The following is a 24478-nucleotide window of genomic DNA, read 5'->3' on the forward strand; positions in this document are numbered from 1 at the left end:
AGGGAAGGTTCATAACGCCTTTTCGGTTGTTTAATCAGTTACGTGGGTTGAGTAGTCCTTTCCAGAGTTCGTTTTCTTTATGTATCATGTTCGAGTTGGTAGCTTGTTGGCACATTGTGGCATCACATGAGACTTTTGATCGTGTCTGAGGTGGCTTATTGCCTGAGCAGCTTGTACTGGGGTGAGACGAGATTATTGGACCCGGGATCAATGCGATCAGATTATATGAAGTATAGTAAAGAGCAAATACCATTATTTGGTTATAATGGGGTGATGATTCTAGTCAGGAGGAGAGACTCAATGCTTTGTTAACTCGGCAGTCGGTTATGAATTTCTACACGTCTCTTCTGTCGTGGCGGTATTGCAAGAGTTGGAACCAGACTTATATATGTCATGAGGTGCATGGCGAGCATCCGATTCGGGGAATGTCGTCTATTATGATCAGAGAATGTTATTATGGTCATGTGAATGTTGCTTTATATGGTATGAATTCGGAAAAGGTATGCAGTCGTGTTCTGGTACACCGTGTGGTGATTGATACGGTGTTCGTATGTTGGAAGCAGGCTTGGCAGAGGATTTCAGATGTTGGAAATGGGCTCTAAGGATTATTTTCCTAAATAAAAGAGAATATCTTCAGATTTGATCGAGCTAATGTGCTCAACTGAGTTGTGGTAGCACGGGTAGGTGCACGAGGTGTTAACCGGGAATTTCGGATAACTCCAGAGCAGTTCTTAGCACGTTCGAGGATGGACATATGTTTAAGTGGGAGAGAATGTAACGACCCGATCGGTCGTTTTGAGATCTAGCGCATCATTCGGTGGTTTGAGGCCATGAGCAGCTTCACTTCAGGTATTATGACTTGTACGCGTGGTCGGAATTTAATTTTGGGAAGTTCGGAGATGATTTGGAAAGATAATTCTCATTTCAAAAGCCATAAGTTGAAAGAATTGACTAAGATTGGATTTTAGAGTAAACGGCCTCGGAATCGAGATTTGAAGGTTCCAGCAGGTTCGTATGATGATTTCGGACTTGGGCGTATGTTCGGATCGGGTTTTGGATGCCCCGGGAATATTTCGGCACCTATTGTGGAAGTTAGCATTTTAGAATAATTCCATAAATTTGGGTTGAAGTGCATTTCAATGATATCAATGTCCGTTTGAAATTCCGAGTCTCAAAATAGCTCTGTATGGTGATTCCGTTACTGGGAGCGCATCCGAAAGTGGATCTGGAGGTCCGTAGGTCATTTTGGAGTAGTTTGGTGAAAGTTAGAATTTGAAGGTTTTTGAGAAGTTTGACCGGAAGCGGAGTTTTTGATATCGGGGTTGGATTCTGATTCCGAAAGTTGGAGTAGGTCCGTAATGTCAAATGTGACTTGTGTGAAAATTTTGAGGTCAATCGAACGTGATTTGATAGGTTTCGACATCGATTGTAGAAGTTGAAGTTTCAAATTTCATTAAGCTTGGAATGGGGTGTGATTCATGAATTCGACGTTGTTTGATGTGATTTGAAGGCTCGACTAAGTTCGTAACGTGTTTTGGGACGTGTTGGTATATTTGGTTGAGGTTCCGAGGGCCTCGGGTGGGTTCCGGAAGGTTAACAGATCGATTTTTGGACTTAAGAATTTCTGAAGCTTAATGCTCCTGGTGTAATCGCACCTGAGTGACTTTGGCTGGTGCGTAATATTTGCGCAGATGCGCATAGCAGGTCGCACCTGCGAAGCTCGCAGAAGCAAAGAAACTTCTGCAGGCGCGAGATTTGGCTGGGTTGAGGACCGCAGGAGCGAAAATTGGACCGCACCCGCGGAGCCGCAGGAGCGGCTATTGGACCGCAAGTGTGAAGGCCGGGCTAGGCAGAATGCTTTTAAGCGAGGGTTTTGGCCATTTTTCTCCCATTTTCATTTGGTTTGGGCGATTTTGGAGAACTTCAAGGGGAGATTTTCATCAAGCAATTCTAGGTAAGTAATTCTTCCCATTGTGAGTTAACATAAATTATACATGGATTGGAACATGGAAATTAGTATAAATTGTGGGGTTTTGGTAGAAGACCTAGAATTTGATATTTTTGGATTTTGACCACGAAATTGGGCATGGAATTGAGAATAAACTATATATTTGAGTTCTTGAGGTTATGGGTAAAGTTATCTTCGAAAATTTTGGAATCCGGACACGTGGGTCCGAGGGTGATTTTTATCGACTTTTCGATCGGGGCTAGAATTGTAACCAATTGATTAATTATGAGTATTAGAGTATGTTTTGATTGGGTTGTAACTTATTTGACTAGTTTTGGAGCGACTGGTATCAGTTTGAGGTGTTATGGAGGCTTTGAAGCTAGATATGGAATTTCGGAGCGAGGTAAGTCTCTTTTCTAACCTTGTAAGAGGGAATTAACCTCATAGGTGAACTAAATAAATGTTTGTACCTAATTGTGGGGGCTACGTACGTACGAGGTGAAGAGAGTCCATACGTAGCTGCTATTATGCTATTGTCCGGATAGTTTAGCACCTGTATCATACTATACTTGGAATGTTTGTGCCCTTACTTGCTAATATAATCACCTAGTCACGATAGAAATTGATAAAAAGAATTGTATAAGGTTAAATTCACTACTTGAAGGTTTATATGAGGTTAAATTCACTTACTGGAAGGTTTGTATGAGATACTTGACTATAAATGAGAAACTTGTATTTTCTTGAAAATAATTGTTATTTATGGATCGGGCCGAGCGCCTCGGTAGTAAATAAATGCATCTATGGTTCGCGCCATTCGACCCTCTGATAGTGCATAGTTTAAATAATTGTTGGATCGGGTCGTACGACCTCGGCATGATTTGCGCATGCTTGTATTGCTTACCTTGAAATTTATAAATAACGATATTGCCTCCCTGGTCTGAGATAAACTGATAATTTGATATGGCCTCATTGGCCGGAGATATAATCATTAAATAATGGGAGATAAAACTTGGAGATTCCTTAATTATGAAAGAACTATTTACTTACTTCATAATAATGGGCTTGCAACAGTATTAATTAATCAATGTCTAATTTAATGATATTATTCCATTTATTTATAGCCCACAGTAAGTGTCAAAGTCGACCCCTTGTCACTACTTCTTCGGGGTTAGGCAGAATACTTACTCGGTACAAATTGATTTACGTACTCATACTACACTTGCTGTATATTTTTGTGCAGGTACACATATGTTTAGCGGCCTTGTAGGCGCAAAGGCGCGATTATGGCGGGGACTTAGATGAGCTGCATTCTATACGACGCTCCGCAGCCAGCAGAGTCTCCTTCAGAGTATTGTACTTTCCTTCCTGTCCAAATTTGTATTCCGGACAGTTATTGTATTTTATTTTAAATTCCTATAAAAGGCTCATGTACTTGTGACACCGGGTTCTGGGATGATTATGGGATATTCAGTATTGAAATTGGAAAACATTGTTATTTATTCTGTAAATACATCTTTTACTTGATAAATTGAAGTGAATTTAGGATTTCAAAAATATTAAAATAAGAAATTAATTAACTATTTAGTGTTGGCTTGCGTGACAGTGGTGTCCGGCACCATTACGACATTTAACGGATTTTGGGTCATGACAGTTATATTTATTTGTGTTGATTGTCTATTTGAATTATGGAGGCAAATACGAGCAAGATGGTTTGTTTGAATGGCAATAATTTCACATTTGGAAAGGCAAGATAAAAGATCTTATATTTATAAAGAAAATGCACTTACTTATGTTTGCTTCCAACAAACCTAAATCTCTATCTGATGAGGATTGGAATTTGAGCACTTACAGGTTTGCGGTTATATCAGACAATGGGTTGAAGATAATGTTCGTAATCATATTGTTAATGAGACATATGCTAGAACTTTGTGGAAAAAGCTTGAGACACTTTATGCTTAAAAGACTGGCAATAATAAGTTATTCTTGCTTAACCAATTGATGAATATTCAATACAAAAAGGGCAATCCTATTTCTGATCATATAAATGATTTTATGGGTGTCCTAGACCAGCTGTATGGAATGAGTATAAGATTCGATGAAGAAATACAGGGACTCTGGTTGTTGAATACTTTGCTTGACTCTTGGAAAACTCTTCGAGTTTCTTTGACTAATTTCGCTCCCAGTGGTGTTGTAACTATGGAATATGCTAAGAGTGGTTTCTTAAATGAAGAGATGAGGAGAAGATCTCAAGCTTCATCTTCTTCAGCTTCACACTCCGATATTTTGGTTACTGAAGGTAGGGGGAGAAGTAACTTCAGAGGTCAGAATGATAGAGGCAGAAGTAGAAGCAAGTCAACGTCTAGGTACAGGAATGTTACATATGATTATTGTAACAAGAAGGGGCACATGAAGAAGTTCTGTTTTAAGTTTAAGAGAGAAATAAGACAACAAAAGAAAGACGACGACAATGAAAATCGTATTGCTACAGTTGTTTATGATGATCTTCTTTTTGCCCACAATGAAGATACCATTAATTATTTCATGATGAGGCTAGCTGGTTTGTGGATTCAGGTGCCACTTCTTATGTCACGCCAAAGAAGGAGTACTTTTCTTCTTATACTCCAGGTAACTTTAGAAAGTTAAAAATGGGTAATGATGGTGAGGTTGATGTATTTGGCATTGGTACTGTTTGTTTGAAAACTAACAATAGCTCTAGGTTAGTTCTTAACAATGTCAAGCATGCTCCAGAAGTCCGCATGAATCTAATCTCTGCAGGAAAACTTGATGATGATGGCTATTATAACATCCTTGGTGGTGGCCAGTTGAAGCTTATTAGAGGCTCAATGGATGTGATTTGGGGTATCAAGGTATCTAACTTGTACAAAATACATGGTTCAATTTCTATTGACTCAATTAATTTGGTGGAGAATGATTCATCATAGTTATGGAATAGAAGGTTGAGTCATATGAGTGAGAAGGGGATTGATAGTTTGGCTAAGAAGAATTTACTTTCTGGAGTAAATCAAGCAAAATTACAGAGTTGTGTTCATTGCTTAGCTGGAAAACAGAAAAGAATTTCTTTTCAGAGTCATCCGCCTTCGAGAAAGCTTGATTTGCTGGAATTGGTGCATTCCGATTTATGTGGTCCTTTTGAAGTAAGGTCTCATGGTAGTGCACTTTACTTTGTGACCTTTATTGATGATCATTCTCGCAAACTCTGGGTATTTCCTTTGAAGTCCAAGTATTAAGTACTTGATGTGTTCAAGAATTTTCAGGCTTTAGTTGAGAGGCAGATGGGGGAAAAATTAAAATGCATCCGATTAGACAATGGTGGTGAGTATATTGGTCCTTTTGATAATTATTGCATATTGCAGTGTATTCAGCATCAGAAAACTCCTCCAAAGACTCCTCAGTTGAATGGTTTAACAGAGAGGATGAATAGAACTTTAGTTGAGAGGGTTAGATGTTTGCTTTCAGATACTAAGCTACCAAACTCCTTTTGGGAGAAGCACTTAATATTGCTGCTTATGTTATCAATTTGTCTCCTACTGTTGCTTTGGACGGTGATGACCCTGACAGAGTTTGGTTTGGTCAGAATGATTCTTATGATCATTTGAGAGTCTTCGGGTGTAGGGCCTTTGTGCATGTTCATAAGGATGAGAGGTCAAAGCTGGATGTTAAAACTACGCAGTGTATCTTCATTGGTTATGGTTAAGATAAATTTGGCTATCGTTTCTACGATCCAGTTGAAAAGAAACTTGTTAGAAGCCGTGATGTTGTATTCTTTGAAGATCAGACAACTGAAGATTTTGAAAAGGTTGAGAAGGTTGATTCTCAAAGCAATGAGAGCTTAGTTGATGTTGATCCAGTTCCTGTGACTGTTCCATCTGAAGAAAATATCCAAGGGAAAAAAATATCGTATACCCATCTATAAAAACTCTTATGCCTAAATATAAAAATTACATAGGAAATCCTTACATAATTACAGCGTATATCCCATTTACTAATATACATAATCCTAACTATCAATATTTTAGGGGATAATATCCCTTAAACGTAGCCATGATTATTGTACATGTATGTAGAGAATATTATTAAGATTCACATCTCTCCTAATCAAGACATATTCCTCTTCTCCACCATATTGTTTTTTCCAGTATTCAAGTTTTATGCAATTCAATAAAACTTCATCAGTTGCAATGGAAAATATACCAATCATGATTCAACATGGAGGAGTATGGGATAGCGACAATTAATCGTACTCCATTCGTTTTAAACTTGGACCAAAATTAAAGAACATAAGAGAAGATTATTCATTAAATAATTTTTTTTATTATGGAACCTTAGTCCTTATTTTCTTCTATACAATACAAATTTATACAATAACTAGCCATTGTATACTATTAAAGTATGCTAGTATTCCAATCAAAATAAAATATATATAATAATATTCCAATAAAATGAAAGTATGTTTAGTTTGAATACGATATTCCAAATTTGAATATTATGGAATCTTTCGTTTGAATAATATATTTCAAATTAGAATATTATGATATATTTAGTTTGAATATTATATTCTTCATTAGAATATCATGGTACGTTGGTTTGAATATTATATTCTTCATTAGAATATTGCAATTAGTCCTGTTTTGTTTGAATATTGTATTTCAAATTAGAATTGTGTGGTATGTTTTGTTTGAATACTATATTCCAAATTAGAATATTGTGATATATTTGATTTGAATATTGTATTTTTATTAGAATATTGTAATATGTTGGTCTGAATACTATATTCTAATATTGTATATTAATTTGGATATTGTATTCCAAATTAGAATATTTTCACTTTATTTTAGTTTTTCTTTTGATTACATGATGGAAGAGAAGAAACATTGGACAAACAAATGGTGAAGAAGTATTATCTTGTCCATAATAAATTTGCATTACTGCAATTAAATCTCAGTTCTAAAGTACTCCATCTATTGGTTGATCAACGATACTTTCAATGAGAGACTACTGGACTCATGGTCCAATCGTCTTACCTAGTCAAGAAGGAAAAATAACCGACGAACTCAAGTTGATGTCGTGTAGTAATTGTATATTTTTTTTTTCCTTTAATGAAAAACCCTAAATAATGTGACTACGATTAATGATGTTTTGGTTTTTAAAATTCTGAATGTTTGCTTTAAGCTAAGGGCGTTCGGCATGCCAAGATTTTATTTGACTGAAGATAGAAGATACGTGAGAGAATCAGTGAGAAATAATCTAGTTTCTTGAAAGGTGAAATTTGTTTAATGGCATATAATAATATTAAAATTTTTAAAATGAAATAAACTTATATAAAGTAGATATACAAGGTAAAATAAATATTTTAAAAGTATATGGAGTTAACTGGTGTTTCTAGTAGGCATACCGCGTAGATTTCTCAATATCCAAACTAATGATAATCAAGTTGATAATGAAGATGGTGATCATGTTCAAAATAACCAACATGATGTTGTTGATGCTCCAGTGCAAGACGATGTGGTTAACCTGCTACCAACTACTATCGATGCTCCAGAGAGTTCTTTCAGAAGATCTACTAGAGAGAAAGTACTTTCATCTCGTTATACTCCTACTGAGTATGTACTCTTGACTTTTAGGGGAGAAGCTGAAAGTTTTGAAGAGTGTTTCATGATCGCCGGGATGGTTGTCTCCTCCACATAGTCGGGAGGGGGAGAATTATTGGGTTTTGGGGCTTTTTCCCTTCCTACGTGGATAAATAAAATACCTTTTGGACCTAGCCCACTTTGTCCTATAGCCTACTAATATCAAAACATATAAATATAACCTATTTTACGTAACAAGAGAGAAAACATAAGGGTGCCGCCGTTTTTGAAGCCTTGTGAGAGAAAAAAATGTGTTTTTTTACTTGAGAAAATTTCTCAGGCAGTTAGCTTCAATTAGCGTTTTCCGACTCGTTAACCGTTGGATCGTGCTCAAATTTTAACTGGGAGCTCTCAACATCAGGTTCTTGGAGTTCAACGGTGAAGATTGGATTTGGAGACTTGTAACTTTGATTTTGGAGGCGTGAACAATAACTCAATTTTGGGGTGATTTCTCTCCTTTTTTCAATTGTTTTAGTGCAATTTATGTTTATTGTTGTTCTTGGTTTGACACTTGCTTTGTGGCCAATTTAGAGAACTTTTGTAACTATTGTTGATTGATATAGTGGAGCTTCGAGGGCCTTTGGTCCCGTAATTTTTTACCTCTTCACATTGAAAGGGTTTTCCACGTAAATTTGGTGTGTCGTATCTTGATTACGTTTGCTTTGTTATTCTTCATTTACTTGTGGTATAGTTGCTGCCCGTATTACCATTTGTGCCAATTTATTGTCTTCTCTTGGTTCAAGTAGATTGAGAAAGTTTGACTTGGGTATTATTCCGCTGCTACCTCGTCATACACATTGCATGTGCTTGTTATTTCCCAACACAATCTCCCTTGTCATAGATGCAAGAGTCCTGCTAATTTTATATTTTAAGTGTGAATATTTCGTACGTCTATGATGTGCGAACAAAATTCTACATTAAAAGTTGATAAAATAAATATAAACTACTTATTAATGTGATAATATTCTTAATTGGTATGATATAAAAGCTACATATAAGTTCTTGGTTCCTCGTGATATTCCGACATTGCTGAAACTCATAATAACTGTACTTATACAATTCTACAAACCTTCTCCATCCCTTTACCATCCTTTCAAAATTGGGGAGTAAAGACTAAAACACAACACTATGAAAAGCCAATAATCAGTGATAAATCCCGATCCAGTTCTTAACAGATTTTCCAACATAGGACTACTATGCCAAATTAGTTACACCCCCAAGGGCAAAGGCAGACACACAAAACAAGCATAACTACAACAATATGGTAATGTAACTTGAACTTCCATTTGGCAAGTCTAAATTAGGAATTCTTTCAAGGGCTTACATATCAACCCAAAATTGGTAATTGTTAATGCAGAAAAATATGAAAAACTGTTGTCTGCGCAGTATTAAACAACTACACATCTTTACAAGGACTTATACAACTATGTTAAGTTAGACACCACACTGAAGTTCTGTTACTACCATACAACTACTATACAAATTTACAATGTGTCATCCTCTACATTCTTGTTTTGTTGGAAAAATCCAGATCATAGGACATAAGCTGCCTCCCTTTCATGCATCAAAAGTTGAGCCAATCTTCTTTGAGCTGCTACCATTTCGTGCACCAGAAAGTTGAACCAATTTTCTCTGAACTGCCACTCCAAATACTACAAAGAAATCTATGCAGGTCTGGTATTCACTTCAGGTGGAGTAATAACAAGAAGATGCCCAAGCCATTTTACTTGCTGTGGAACTCCAAACAAACAAAGAAATATGACCGCTAAGACCAAGGAAACCAGAAGCAGAGGTATCGACCATTGCTTTATTCTTCTTACTGGAATTATGTTAATCATCAAACGTCTAGTGGTGTCCGCAGCACGGCTATTCTTCTTATTAGCTTCATATGCTTCTACTCGACGAGGCACTATTTCTGTTTGTAGTCTTAGTCTTCGATTTGCAGTGCCCTGGAAAGGCAGCCTATGAGACATTAGATCTTGGAATTCCTGGGGTGTTGACTTTGTAGATGATTCAAGCTTTCTAGTGACTATTGGCAACAGATTCTGTCTTGCCTTATATGAAGAATCATCTAGCTTAACGATATCATCTTTCATTATATCAGCAAAACAGTCCTCTTCGTCGCAATCCTGGAATTCAAAACACCAAGATATTAGGACCCCAAGTTTTGACACGGTTGGCACTCAAGCATAACGAGTCATCAGGTTTGGAAGAGAACACAGATAAACAGAAAGAACGGCTTAGCGATGACTCGAATGGTAAGACTGCTCCAGTGGCGGAGCCAGGAATCTTAGTGAGGGGGTTCAAAATATAAAGACGTAAACATATGAAAAAGTCAAAGGATTAAACATCTACACTATACATAGAATAATTTTGACCTAGTATATATAGTGTAATTTTCTGGCGAACGGGGTTCGGACCCCCTTCCACCCACCTGGCTCCGCCCATGGCTCAGTCCCCTCATCCTACATCTAAAGATGGATAAAAAAAAGAATGGAAATGGCCATCCCTCCGAGACTGCATATGTGATAGAATCATTTTCAGGTAAACCAATTTTTGGGTGAGGCCCGGCTAGCAATGCATTATGACATCTTGAAGGGCTATTCTATTGAGTTTTACTTTAACAGAATCAGCTTCACAATATGATGCATATATAAACATATAGTTAAAGAAGGGGGCAAAAAAGAAGAAAATCCTTAGATTGACCAAGGATAGGAAAGCTACTCTATCTACTGATGTGGGAAAGGTTGTTGAGAAGGGAACATGTGATCAATTTGTTCTCCTTCCTAACCGATCCATTGTGTGTCACGTCGCCCTATCCATAGAGGAAGAAGGCGTATGCTCATGTCTAAAATCTTTCCTACCAATCGTATAGTCAAGCTTGAGTGAATTCCTTTTTTGATGATCTTGTCATTTCTCTTACTTCAAGCTACTATTGATGCAGGAACAAACCTCTATAAATTGGTATCTCTACGCGTAAGAATGAATATATGATTAATGCAAATACATTAACCCGGCAAGAGTTGACCATGCAGGGGAAGTGACTAATGAGCGGGGTACCTTAGCTTATGCCAGGTTGAAACCCCTTCAAAATCGGACATGAAAGTTTCCTTTCATCCGGCTCAAGTAGGTACACCAAACAAGGAAAGGAGTATTATTAAATAATATAATACTATTCTTAAATAATAATAAAAGGAATATACCAACATAAGATCTTCTAAAGCCTTTTTTAGCTTCTAGAGTCTATTTCTTAGTTCAAGATCCCCCTTACTGAAGAAATTATCTCAAAATATGTAAAGCAACAAATGTATAGGCCGACACTAGTACAAAGGCAAGCTACATAGAAGGGAGGCAGAACCAAAACCTTCCAGTGACTAGAGGAATTATGCTGAGGCAACACTTTAGTCAGCTTATCGGATTCTGATCCAGATTCAACCTTCTCAACCGAATGAGAACTAAAACTGCTACTACCCTCTTTTGAACAGCACTCCCCTCCATTTATCAAGTCCAAACTGTCCAACTGTGCTGCCCCAGACAAAGCAGTGGAGCAGTCAACAGCCAGATGATTCCTTCGATTTCCTTGGGTGTCATTCAAATGAAATTCATTGTTCTTCCGTAGGCGGCAAACAACCACTGAATCCTGTATAAAACATGGAATCAGAACATTAAAATAACTACCTTCATGTAGAAGATGACATTTTAAGCAAGCTGGGCACTGCAGCAAAGGAATTGTTTCATCGAGCATAACATTGTAACACAATCTGTAGAATACAAGATCTCCATGTTTGCAGTAAAAAAAAGGGCAGCCCGGTGCACTAAGCTCCCGCTATGCGCGGGGTCCGGGGAAGGGCCGGACCACAAGGGTCTATCGTACGTAGCCTTACCCTGTATTTTTTGCAAGAGGCTGTTTCCACGGCTCGAACCCGTGACCTCCTGGTCACATGGCAGCAACTTCCACGTTTGCAGTAAGTGGAAGAATTATTGAAACATCAATAAAAAAGAGTTTACCAGATAGACATCTCAATTACCATATTTCACCATTAATGATTTAACATTGGTAATCCCTAAATTACGAATGGTGCCTTGCTACTATGATACCACTTAAACAGCTTGAAATAAAGCTCAACAATCAAGTAGTAAAATTTAATCTTTCGTCAACCACATTCTAAATAATAAGCAAACCAGTTTCCAGATTAAACTAATAGGACCGGTTAATAATTAAAACTAGCAGCCTCAAGTTTCTTTTTCATATTTTACAGAAAATATATCTTAAGTGACTTTCAATTTCTTAAGTGACTGACTTATTAGCTTGCAGTTGTAACTCAAAATTCAGCAGTTCTAATAAAAAGACGATGGTTTAATAGTTACCTTATAGAGTTTTTATACCTGATAATAAGAGTTCCCGGTCATGCAATATTCATGCATTATCCATTGTGTTCTCTGTCCTTTCGGTGCCCTACCCGTGTGGAACACCAGGGTTCTCTTTGTGCCAATCATATTAGAACCAGACTTCACATTACGTTCTTTTCCTGTGGCCTTCCAGTAACCAGACTCAGTTGCCCTTTTACTCTGCGAGCCATTCGGGTATTTCCTTCCACGAGGAGAGAAGAAGAACCATTCATTATCTGATTGAACAGCGGATTTATCTGGTAAAGCATGAATAAAAGAATGATCAAGTAATGAATCAGAAAGGTTGGGAAGAATGACGTCAAGAAAGTTACTTAGAAACAGTCATCTACATATTTATACTGAAGCAAAGGACGCATGAAATTGCAATGTTTCTCTGGACTTCCAGCTACTCTTCAGTATATATTTCCTTTTGCGGCTTTTATGCCCAAAAAGCTATAGAATCAAACTTAAACAAAAAACATATATAAGGGAAATTATGATAATAATGGCAAAATTTGGGTACTACATAGTTTATGATGACCCATCTCTAGCCATTGTTGCAGCCACGCTAAGATTCTCAACACATTAAAGCATATAACTAAGACTCTAAGAGAAGAGAAAAGTGAATATTTTGCTCCATTTAAGGTAAATGAAAGCAAGAAATATTCTCCCTCCATCTCATATTCAATAGACTATGGCCTGATTTTAGACATTGTTGCTATTTTTAAAATAAAACATACAGATTTTGTATGATTCAGAAAACAACATTCGAATTTTATCACTGACCAAATTTCTGAATATCCAGAAGCTAAGCTCATTCCTTTTGGATGGAGTAAACATATGCAAATAATAGATACCAATAATCAAAGAAAGAAGTTAGCATGAGGAGGAGCAGTTGGTGGCATTTGAATTATCATCTAGAGTAGAGAACAAAGGAATAAATTGTCACCAACTTCATTCAATGTCTGACAAATTCCATTAATCGTTCTTAGAGTACACACGACGAAATGCAATTCTGAAACAAAGATTTGTCCACTGCATGTCTCTGTTTGCAATATAATCCAAAACTCAGCCAACCAAAAAATGGAAGTCCTAGTGAAGATGCTATGAAGGTCATCCAGAAGTTTCTACTTTGACACGACTTATTTTGATTTTGGCCATTAGACCTCTTGGAAATGGCGTTGACATGCACACTCGCAATTATCCCATTCAGCATGTATGACCTCACTTATGAGTTGACAAGATCTTTTTTACTGTATCTCCTCTCATTCTTGAGGACTCAACACTCTGCACTAGTAGATATTTATTTTCTGCGTATATCAATACATCAATAGGGGAAGCAGGCTTAGTTGACGAAAATTGCTATACACGGGCACCATCGCGCATAATGACGATGATTCATACAGCTAAAATTCATTGCTTCTGGTGTTCCTTTGGGGCTCTGGAAATCAGTTTGCAACTCATTATTTTCCCCTAATTTTAACTAGTACCACCTATTATCCGGCGGTTCCAAATCCATATTTGGCCTTTCACGTCTCTCTTCTATTGTCTTAACATGATACCTATGTAGTTTGATCCACTTAGAAATCTGCGAAGCTGTATTGTGCAACATCTTACTTCTCATTATATAGCTTCTCACGAGGAATGAGCTCGTCTAATCCGACCACAAAACCAAATTACAGATCTTCAATCACAATCACTTGAGAAAAGGTATGTGCACCTTATGTCCAAACCCAAAGCCAGCTGAGATATTGACAAGGATGTGGTATAAGAGATGCCAAGAGCAAGTATGGACAGATGTTCCAGCAAGTAGTCTACATTGTTTTGGATTTCTACCCCTATGCCATGACACCCGCAGGAGCATTCTTCCTAGGATTGATCTTTTATCAAAACAAGCTAGATTTATTACCTTTTAGTCGCAATGCAACTCAATCGACCCTAAAATCCAATTGAAGAAACGTGAACAGCAGAAGAATCATATTAACTGAAGAGGGCGCGATTCTTTCTTAATGCGCGCGCTTTCCCATTTACTTCACCAATACAAGAGTATTAAAAGTTAGGAATAGAAAGAAGCACCTCAGAAGACGAGAAAACAAGGAGCACAATGGATAGATAAAGAAAATCTAAAGAGAACTACGACAATATAGTGAGAGTGCAATTTTATTTACTAGGAAAAGAAAAGGTATAAAACAGGATGGACAAAAAGAAAACTATTAGAATCTCAGATCAGCTGAGTTGATATAGACAATTATACTTGAAGAATCTTCATCAAATATCATGGATGTATCAAGATGATAAATTTTGATATAAATGGGTCAAAGAGATTGATGCCTAAACAATATTTGAAGAGGATGAACTAACCTGATTTCAATCTAACTCTTACAAGGGGTCAAATTGACTTAGTTTATCAAAGTAGGTCAAATAGGACAAAGAGATTGATGCTACTGTTCTCACGCTAGTGAGAGCTCTTTCATACATGTTCTTGTGGAATTTACATATTCAACATGAATTACTGCCTTCTCCAACATCCACCAAAGGACCTTTCTTGGTACTCTATCATATGTTTCTCTAGGTCAATCAACACCATGTATAGATCTTTCTCCCTCTCGTGATATATTTCCATCAAACTTCTTAGCAAGAATGTAGCACCCGTTAGATCTACCAAGCATAAATTTGAACTGGTTCTCTGTCACTCTTGTACTGTCCCTACGACTATGCACTGCCACCCTTTCTCAAAGTTTAATCATATGACTCATAAGTTTAATGTCACAATAGTTCGCATAACTTTGAATACCTCTTTTTTTTATAAAATGGATTCAAGGTACTCTTTCTTCACTTATTAGGCATCCTACCACTTCTCAGTAGCACTCAATAACTTGGTAAACCATCCTACTCCAACTTTTCCAAGACACTTCTAAACCTCTATGGAGATACTATCTGGCTCATAGCCTCCTTTACCGCTGTCAGCCTAGTTCTATGACTATAGCCAAAGTTTCTTGTGTGCATAAATGTATGAAGATCCAAAATGTTATTCTTGTGGTTCGAATTGAACAATTGATCAAAATAACCTCTTCATCTCTCCTTGATCTCATTATCTCTCGTCAACACTTGTTGTAAATTTTCTTTAATATACTTCATTGAGTTTAAGTCCTTAATTACTCCACTTCTCTCACAGACGTACCAGTTTAAACATTTCTTTCTCCCCTTCTCGTGCCCCTAACTTTTGTTACAAGCCATCTAGGGCTTCCTATCGAGCTTTACTAATAGCTTTCTTAGCTTCCCTCATAGCTCTCTTGTACTCTTCAAAGGCTTCAGAGTTTTTGTTAATTTTCTACAACTCTCTCTTTTAGTTCTAATAACTCTTTGCACCTTCTCATTCCAAAATCAAGATTCTTGCGGTCGAGATCCTAAACCTTTAGTCATACTTAACACTTCGCTTGCTACTTTTCTAATGCAACCTAACATTTCGTGTACTCCCTCCTCCCATAGTTTTTTCTTGAAAAGCTAAGCTAGTTAGTGCCCTTTAATGTCCATCACCGAATTCTGTCTCCTTTCTCACTCTATTCTTACGCTTTACATTTAAGACCACCAACCTATGTTGGGTGGTTATTGCTTCTCCTAATATAACCTTACCGTCCCAAGAGGCAGATTCAGAATTTAAGTTTTATGAGTTCAAACCCATTATATTTTTAAAGTTGTGAGTTCATATCTACTATTTCTTGCAATTTTAGTGAATTTTTATACTTAAATTTATACACCGCGTTGAAAGCATTGGGTTCGGATGATCCCGGTGCTTTCAAGCTGCATCCGCCCTGACTGTCCTTACATGTGGTTATCACCTCTTCTAGTAAGGATAAAGTCTACGACTATATTCTGGTGTCAAGTTTACCACCAGGTAAAAATTGTAAATATCTTCCAATAAATCAAAAAATAAAGAACAAAAAGTTGCCATTTAAATTTTAAAATAACTAATTAACACTGTGCGAGAAAAGAAAAAAGAATAAAGGGGGTACCTGGGAGATCCCAAGGTTCATGTTTCCAAATCTCAACTTCAGAAATAACTTCAACACATTTATCAGACCCTTCAAGTTTCTTCTTCAGGTAATACGATATCAGCTCTTCATCCGTTGGACAAAACCGAAAACCTGGAAACATAGTAGAAGCTGTAGCTACTGAAATCCCCACATTCTTGTCATTGCCATTAATATTTTCACTTCTTTGTACTATTTTTCTGGCTTTATTCTCATCTGTAGAACCTGATACATCCCCATCTTCCATTACACAAATAACCAAACCACCTTCTTCTCCAACTTCTTAATTTACCCTTTTCTCTCGTCTAGTTAAAAAAAGGTTTACAAGTATGAATAGTAAAAAGGGTGTGAGGGATCTTTGAAGAAGAATAAGAGAATCAATGGGAAAATTTAACCTGTGGGAAGATTTCTACTTTCGGTTACTTTTGAGGAAAAGAAGAAAACAGAAGTGAGTCAGCTGCTTTTTCTTTTGTAGTGGCCACGTTAGATTCACGTGGGAATTCAACATGTACTTGTCTTTGATATATATATTGGTACGTAACTACGTATTTAGAGAGTTGCATTTGTTGATGACATGGGGGTCCACGTGCCTACTTTTTTTCTTTTTTAAGGTAAAAAAGAAACAAGATAAATTTGGAGGATATTCAGGAAAAATCTTACCTAGAGACCAGCTAGAGGCTAGAGATGTGTGTGCTAATAAAGCTTTTACCTTTCCCCTTTTTCTTTTTTTTTTTCCCCCTCTTATCTTATTCAAAAAGATGTTGTGTCACATCTTTTCCTGTATTTATGTTGATTTGGAGCTTTATAATCCATATTCTTCCTATTTTAAAAGATAATAATGCTCACTCTTTTTTACACCTGAGGAAAATAATTGTTGGATCCCCTTCAAGTTTAATTTGTTCTTTTTAAAATAAAAATATTTAACTTTAAATATATATACAATTATTAAAGTATCATTTTAAATTCGAATACTAAATAGTTAAGTTTATAATTTATTATTATTGAAATTAATAAATATAAAGTCAATAGTTAAATATTTCAATCACAAAATATCATAGAAAAAGTTTATTTTAGGTGTTGTGATTGGTAGAAGTGGCTGGCAATGATGCTTGTCCGGTGCTGCGTTATTGCAACTAGAAATAATAGCTGACGGTGTTGGTTTGCCATGGTGAGGATTGGTGGTGGTGTTTCATAGTGATGGTTGTGCAATAAAAGCTGTTGATTGAAATGGTTGGTGATAGTTGATAATGAAGGTGTTTAATGAATGATAAAAAATCATCATTTTTCTCCAACACAGGACCAAAAGTACACATCAATTACTCCTAGCTGAGGATTAATTGCGGTAACAGAAATTGAATTAAATGAAAATTTCATTTAAAAGATAAATAACCCAACCTCGGTGAGTAATCCGCTCACCTATGCAGATAATGTCATTTGTAATCCTTTTAACTCACCACACTTGCAACTTCACAAGCATTTAGCCCTCTCTCGTACTCAATAGCCAGTATTTTCGTACTCTCCTTACAATTTTCTCAAATATATATCCTAGTCCTAGCTAAATGCTCAAAATCTACAGGCTCATAAAGCAGGTCTTGAAACTAATTTCAAAATAAATAAGAGTTTAACTAAGCAATCGAGGGACCAAGAACATACCATACTACATCTTGAACATAATTTAGGTGAGCAACTTTTGCCTACTCCTTTGGCAAACAAAAAGGTATGAACTATGCAGTCTCTGCACTAAAACCCAAGAAGTAAGGCCAATTCAGATGAGATTTGACACACGATAGACATATGGAGAAAGCGTGTGAACTGGTTAGTGCAAGTTAGAGCCTCCTATATCCCTAACAAAAAATTTACACATTTCTTCGCCGCAGCTGGGATACACTTGAGAAGACAGCATCCCATTCTTGTCTTCTGCGTTCAGGAATCATGCCACCGTTACAAGAAGGTGCCCAGGTATCTGCAAAACCATCCGTCTGAACCCAGCATACACTATGTGGTGGATTCCCAGAATCGAAGTAAAAAGAGGTAATTTTCTGTGTTTTTGAGCCACCCTTCTTCTGTTTTTGGCTCTTAGAGGTTTCAGATGGCTGGAAAAAAAAATTGTACCATCAAAACACAAATGAAGATGTAAGTTTCTTTCTGGCAAATGGAAGAGTGGTACGTCATTAATGTTTTGATTCACTCACTGTAGCTTCATTGCCAGTGTTTCCCTTCTTGCGCTTGCCACCTGTTTCCAGGAAATAAAGCACCTCAACTTTTGACCGGAATTTACGCCCTGACACTGGTTCAAAAAAGTACTGCGCAATCCAGGGCACAAACAATTAGACACACAGGCCAAATGCTATGCAATTCAGTTTCTATGTCAGCGACTTCAATTAAATAATAAGAAGGCAAATTGAAAGCACATGACGCAGTAGTATTTTCAACTAAACCAACTCAATAATTTTCCACCGCCTGCAACTGGAAGTGAAAAAAGAAATACAACGCTCTCACAAATAAAGAAACTGAAACAACAAAACATGAAGGGACAAATCACAGGAGATTACAAAGAAGAGCAAAGTGAGAGAGGAGAGAGCAGAAGAGGTTCTGTCCACACAAGCTACCCAAGCAAGCAATTATTTCCTTGATGCGAGCAACATCATACAGCCATTAAGAGATGGAAGATTCAATTTCTTTTTGGAGTAACGGTGGTGTCTAGGATAACTTGGCCACACATCGACTGTTCCCGGGGTACTTGCATCCTCTCACTAGTATAGGTATTTGGATAACACTGCCCATTAAGGGGAGATGGACAATTACACACCTCACATTCATTGCCTCCTATACTTCCAAAAGGTCTCTGTGATTGCCTTTCAATAAACACAATATCATCTTTTGCTCTTGTTTCTAGAGCACACCAGGTCATCAAATTGAACTTTTGGACTACTCTACCTCCATTTCATTCTCATTATGGGTTGAGCACAAAAGTTTCATGCTTTATCTAAATGCACAGGTACCGTACTGGAGTTATAGGAAGGATCTCTTACATCAGACAGATTAAACAAATGAGAAGTTTGTTTAAGAATAAAAAACTTAACAGATTAGTTAGTTATGATCATGATTCATGAAAAGAGTTTTAGTTATGATTATGAAGACACTATTTGCTTAGATAGATGCTTCATGATTCACTCGAGAAAAAAACCAAGGGATCAGACTAGAGAGGCTACATAAAAGAGTTCAACTGGTCCATTGATTGGGGTGAAAAGCAGGAAATGACATAGGAGTTATTAAGGATATCTATTGTTTTCTAATAAGATAAGAACTATTAAAGATATCGAAAACTTATTCGTGGTTCCCTGGAGTTTGTTAGTACTCCGTAGTTTTTAGTTTTGGTGGAAGAGGCTAAGAAAAAGTTTCATACTAGATGGTCAGCAAAATATCATACCCTCTTGACCTCTCGTCTCTGACTTACCACGAAAATGACACTAGAACATGGAAAGTTTTTTGCAAAAACTGTTTTTCAACCAAACGCCAAGAACCTTTTTTTTTTTGCAGAAACTCAAAGAAACAGTTTCTCAACCATAGACGTAAATCTCAAGTCTTACTGTTACAACAACTTATAGTATCTCGCCATATCACAAAAAAGCACCGATGGAGCTTACTGAGGAGAGTGTGGAGGTCGAGGATTACGGTAGAAGGTTAGTAGGTAGTCGAGCGTTTCCATTTGTCTTCCTCAATTCGATAGCATTAATGTTAGAATGATATCATTTATTCCTACATTGCTATTACTACATACTGTTAATTGCTGTCTAGTCTTTGGCATTCTTATTATCTTGTTGTTATTACTACTTGTTGGCACTGCTTCTTTTCACATTTTCTTTAGCTGAGGGTCTATCAAAAATAGCCCCTCTGCCCACCCAGAGTAGGGGTAAGGCTGCGTACATCTTACCCTCCCCAGATCCCACTTGTGGGAATTTGTTGTTGCCATATCACAAAAAAATCAAATAGCTTTTCACATATTTTTCACTTGATAAGACATCTATATCTTTGTCAGATTCCAGCCACCATTCAATATTTATCCTTGTACTGTATCTATCATCTCCACTCTAATATTTGTTTGGTTAGCCTCCATATGCAGTTAAACTAAATGTTGGCCAAAGGGAGTACAATTTAGTACAAACCATGCAATCTCCCTTGAACTTGTCAAGATATTCTATTTAGACACCTAAACTAAGGTTAATGTATGTGAAAAGTGTGTCTATTAAACACTAAACTCATAGCTAACCAAAAAACTTAAACGCGTGAGATTCATTTGGGGTTGACATGGCATGTTACAAATGAAAATAGGACAAATCAGCACACACAAAAAGCAAAAAAGAGACATGCCGGAAGAAAAAAAGTCTTCTTGCGGAGTCTTCACCTCCACCACTTAATTCCCCGACAATACCAGAATACCTCCATCTTCGCCGCCCTTCAATCCCCCTCTCTTCCTTATATTTATCGCAACTAATACGGGGCTTTAACTTTCACTCTTCTTTGCATTGAGTCTCTGTTTTTCAAAGCATTGATTTTATGGGAAGTTTTTGATCTGTGATGGTTAAAGAAGAAAGATTTAGCAAGTCAGTGTAAACCCAACTGTAGCAACTGGCTTTGAAGCTCAGCTCCAATTCTAGTCGACTAGATCAGCATTTTTGTGACTAACCACCTGTTTTCCACCTCATGAATCATGAATGTTGTATGACCCCATTAATGGTGTCTTTACATTTATGTAGCAACAGTACTCTTCTTTCCTTCTTAGAATGGATATGAATGCAGAGGAGTCAGTGAAGGTTAAAAATGCACCTTTCCTTTTTGTTGCTGGGAAAAATGAATTTTGCCACTACTGGGTTAAGGCAAAACCACTTTTTCTTTACTTTTTTTTGGCTCTCCCCTTTAGGGTTTTCAGATTTTCTTTGGAGATAAACATTTGCTTTTGTTTGAAGCTCCGGCGTGAATGAATACAACCATCGCTAAGGGATGGAAGAGGGGCTGGGGAAGTTCAGGGTGATTTGTCAGAGATATTTAAATTTTCAATCATTAGTAAAGATTGATCCTCAAGTCATTCCCAAAAGAGATAGTTTCAAGTATCTTGGGTCTATAATCTAAGGCGACGGGGAGATTGACGAGGATGTTACTCACCACATTGGAGCGGGTTGGATGAGATGGAGGCTAGCTTCGGGGGTTTTATGCGACAAGAATGCGCCGCCTAGACTTAAGGGTAAGTTCTACAGGGTGGTGGTTAGACCGGCTATGTTGTATGGGGCTGAGTGTTGGCCCGTCAAGAAGTCACATGTCCAGAAGATGAGCGTAGCTGAAATGAGGATGTTGAGATGGATGTGTGGACATACCAAGAAAGACAAGATTAGGAATGAAGTTATTAGGGACAAGGTGAGAGTGGCATCTGTGGAAGATAAGTTGCGGGAATCGAGACTGCGATGGTTTGGGCATGTGAGGAGGAGAGACATAGATGCCCCGGTCAGGAGGTGTGAAAGGTTAAACATGGCGGGCTTGAGGAAAGGCAGGGGTAGGCCAAAGAAATATTGGGAAGAGGTGATTAGGCAGGACATGTCGGTGCTTCACCTAACCGAGGACATGACTAAAAATAGGAAGGTACGGAAGTCGAGGATTAAGGTGGTGGGTTGACAGGTAGTTGTGACTTCCTCCTAGGTTTACCAGTAGTACTAGTAGTACCCTGATTGTTGGTTGAGAGATACTTTCTTTTAGATTGTTAGTGCATCTGGTATTTAGCTACCACGTCCATTGTTGTTTGTTTGAAAACTGCTACTGGAAATTGTTGCTCCCTAACTGTTACTATTTGATGCTACTTTTTCTCCCCTTTTACTGGAAATTATTGCTCCCTAGTTGTTACTATTTGATGCTATTTTTTCTCCCCATTTTCCTTATTGTCTTTTGTCTCCCTCCTCCCCGTCTTTCTTTCTTCCCCTCTTTCATCTACTTCTTCCCTTTTCTTCCTTGCCACCTTTTCTTGAGCTGAGGGGTAAGGTATGCGTGCACACTACCTTCCGCAGACTCCAGATGTGGGATTATACTGGATTTGTTGTTGTTGTTGTTGTTATATTTAAATTTGCAATCATTCACACGCCCAAAGTTCTGGTGACAAACACGCATTGTCCATGTCAGCAGTGTATACTTAATAGACACACTTCTTACCTACATTAAGTGTCCAATAGGTTATGTCTTCAGTTTAATTGTCTAAATGGAATATCTTGACAAGTTTAAGGGGCTGCTTATGTATTTGGCCTTCACAAAAGCATATCAATGACCTCAAGTTCACACTTCTCTTCCGGAAATCAAGTAATAAATGTGAAAACTAAAAGGCCAACAAGTTTAGCTTAAAGCGTGTGCACAACAATCTATTTCTACTTGCCCTTTCCACTTGAAAACAAGTATTTTTTTCATAGGAAAATAAAATCTCATTGTTTTTAATTAGTATATATGAAAATATTAATCTCATTATAAGGTCCTCTAAACCTAAAATGCTACCGTCATAACAAGTTGCACTTGTCAAGAAGAAGTTTTTCCTTTCCTCAAGTAAATCACTTGACCTAGAAAGGAGCTAGAGATAGTCCACATAGAAGAGTCTGAAAAGCAAGCAAAGAGTCACTCACCTTCAATGGAAAAATCATCTCATCACCACAGTTATATTCAACTAATCAAAGTCCAAAAACTCTGAAAGAAATATGTTTTCCCGCTTCAACAGAAAACACTAGCAATCTCACTGCCGCAAAGTTCGACGAATAAAATCAATTGATCACCCTTCCTAAAAAGAGCTTTGATTGGAGACTAAATGTTCGCATAGGGACCAATTTTGACCATCACAATTCCAGTCAAAAGCTTGAAATACACCACAAAGTGCAAATTTAGTGAAGGAGAGCTAGGGGTGTTTCATGTTATATAATACGCGTTTCCACTTGAATACTTTCAGTTTTGCAAAGATATCTCTGTTGGAGTACCTAATCATAAATTTGAATCCAAAGGAAAAATATGTATACTATCTTTTCCCTATAAAACCATGTTAAACGTGCGATTTCACCAAGGGCACAGTATGATGCCTATCATTATCCAAAATCTGGTATTAAACTTTTCCAAATAGCAAGGGGGGAATTACCAAGCAATTCAATTTTCCCTCTAGTTGTTGCTAATTTGCAACTAATCCATTGGTTCTTGCTAGTATAATCCATTAGTAATCTCCATTTCTCAATAATCTGCAAGCTCTAACACGACAGTATCACTCAAATAAACCTTGTGGCAGATTAATCACAACAATACATCAATAAAACACACGAATTCACTAACCAATAATGACAGAGAGTAAACCATATCTAAAGAAAACAGAGAAGTAGATGCACTATGATAAAAATGAAAACACAATAATTTCCACAAAACCTATGGACAAACTTGTGAAATAGTAACAACTTATCATTTGAACATAATCAAAACACATCAGTCTCTCTGCTTCTACTGAATATTGCAACAACAAAAAAATCTTAATGCTTTGAGTTCTGAAATAAATTCTAATTCAAACTCCGTAGCAGAATGAAGTAAAAATCTAGATTTGCTTTGTTAAATCCATAACATGAGAGCTGCTATATATATATAAAATAAGAGAGGGGGAATTACTCTATCAGTAGATCCAGCCGTAGCGCCAGAGGTCCGAACTCTCATTTCAATCTTCCAATTCTCAGGCAACCAGCTCGGCCTTTCCGACGTTACCTCCACCGATTTATTCTGCCGCCGTTTAGGCGTTACCAGCTCGGGCGACACCGTTTGAATCTCCGCCGTACTTTCCATCGCCGGCGCCGCCGGCATTGGATCGGACACGTGCGGTTCATCTAGTAGGCTCCTCTCCGGTGTGGTCTCAACGGTTGCGTTTGAATCGGCGTGGATGTAGGTGCCGGACTGTAACAGCGGATCCGGCGGTAAACAATCATCGGGGAAGTCGCCGTTAACGTTGACGGAATACGGGAAGTTGGATGAGACTGCGTTTTCGGCCATTGGAGAGTGAGAAGCGTTGAACGAGTCGAGCATTTGAATAATGTGACTGACAGTAGCTTTCTGGTCGCACTTTACGGGGATAAGTAATCTTCTTCTTCAACTAAAACATTACTACGTTTTTATTTACTTAAGAAATACATCTGTCATTTTGTTTCTACTGTAACTTCTTTTCAACAATAAGGTTAAATTTGACTTTACTCGCTTAAAATTCGGGAAAATGTATACATGTCAAAGTGACTACATATAGAACAATTAATGTTTGTATTTTGCCCGTCAAACTCTAGGCAAATTTTTAAAAAAATCGAGCTTTTAGTATACCCTAGCATCCGACATGATAGGCCGGGCTCGAAACATGGCAATAAAGGACTAAAGATAGGCCGCAAGCCCCACCGGGTTAGTAATCAGGACCAAACATCTGCCTT

General features: G+C 37.4%; 2 protein-coding genes across 2 annotated transcripts; both read right to left on the reverse strand.

The window, feature by feature from the left end:
• Positions 1-8858: 8858 nt before the first annotated feature.
• On the reverse strand, positions 8859-16571 carry LOC104099482 (NAC domain-containing protein 60-like). Its single transcript, XM_009606489.4, has 4 exons — positions 15999-16571; positions 11983-12242; positions 10961-11236; positions 8859-9725 (listed from the first exon to the last, which is right to left on the reverse strand). Exons 1-4 carry the CDS (start codon positions 16261-16263, stop codon positions 9261-9263), a joined length of 1266 nt encoding a protein of 421 aa, XP_009604784.1. The 5' UTR covers positions 16264-16571; the 3' UTR covers positions 8859-9260.
• Positions 16572-17594: 1023 nt separating this feature from the next.
• Positions 17595-24165, reverse strand: LOC104099481 (methyl-CpG-binding domain-containing protein 5-like). The gene is made up of 3 exons (XM_009606488.4): positions 23682-24165; positions 18209-18319; positions 17595-18109 (listed from the first exon to the last, which is right to left on the reverse strand). Exons 1-3 carry the CDS (start codon positions 24087-24089, stop codon positions 17873-17875), a joined length of 756 nt encoding a protein of 251 aa, XP_009604783.1. The 5' UTR covers positions 24090-24165; the 3' UTR covers positions 17595-17872.
• Between the last annotated feature and the right edge of the window lie 313 nt (positions 24166-24478).

This window comes from Nicotiana tomentosiformis, chromosome 11 (assembly GCF_000390325.3).
Source record: "Nicotiana tomentosiformis chromosome 11, ASM39032v3, whole genome shotgun sequence".
In the NCBI taxonomy this organism is placed as follows: Eukaryota; Viridiplantae; Streptophyta; class Magnoliopsida; order Solanales; family Solanaceae; genus Nicotiana; species Nicotiana tomentosiformis.

What these genes read in the sequence shown, in the direction of transcription:
- LOC104099482 (XM_009606489.4), bottom strand. Translation starts at nt 16,263, where the DNA reads ATGGAAGATGGGGATGTATCAGGTTCTACAGATGAGAATAAAGCCAGA. An exon ending in CCGGGAACTCTTATTATCAG is followed by an intron (nt 11,237 to 11,982) that starts GTATAAAAACTC and finishes TGTTTTATACAG; the next exon opens with GATTCAGTGGTTGTTTGCCG. An exon ending in ATTCCTCTAGTCACTGGAAG is followed by an intron (nt 9,726 to 10,960) that starts GTTTTGGTTCTG and finishes TTTGAATTCCAG; the next exon opens with GATTGCGACGAAGAGGACTG.
- LOC104099481 (XM_009606488.4), bottom strand. Translation starts at nt 24,089, where the DNA reads ATGCTCGACTCGTTCAACGCTTCTCACTCTCCAATGGCCGAAAACGCA. An exon ending in CGGCTGGATCTACTGATAGA is followed by an intron (nt 18,320 to 23,681) that starts GTAATTCCCCCT and finishes TGGATTGCGCAG; the next exon opens with TACTTTTTTGAACCAGTGTC. An exon ending in ACACTGGCAATGAAGCTACA is followed by an intron (nt 18,110 to 18,208) that starts GTGAGTGAATCA and finishes TTTTTTTTCCAG; the next exon opens with CCATCTGAAACCTCTAAGAG.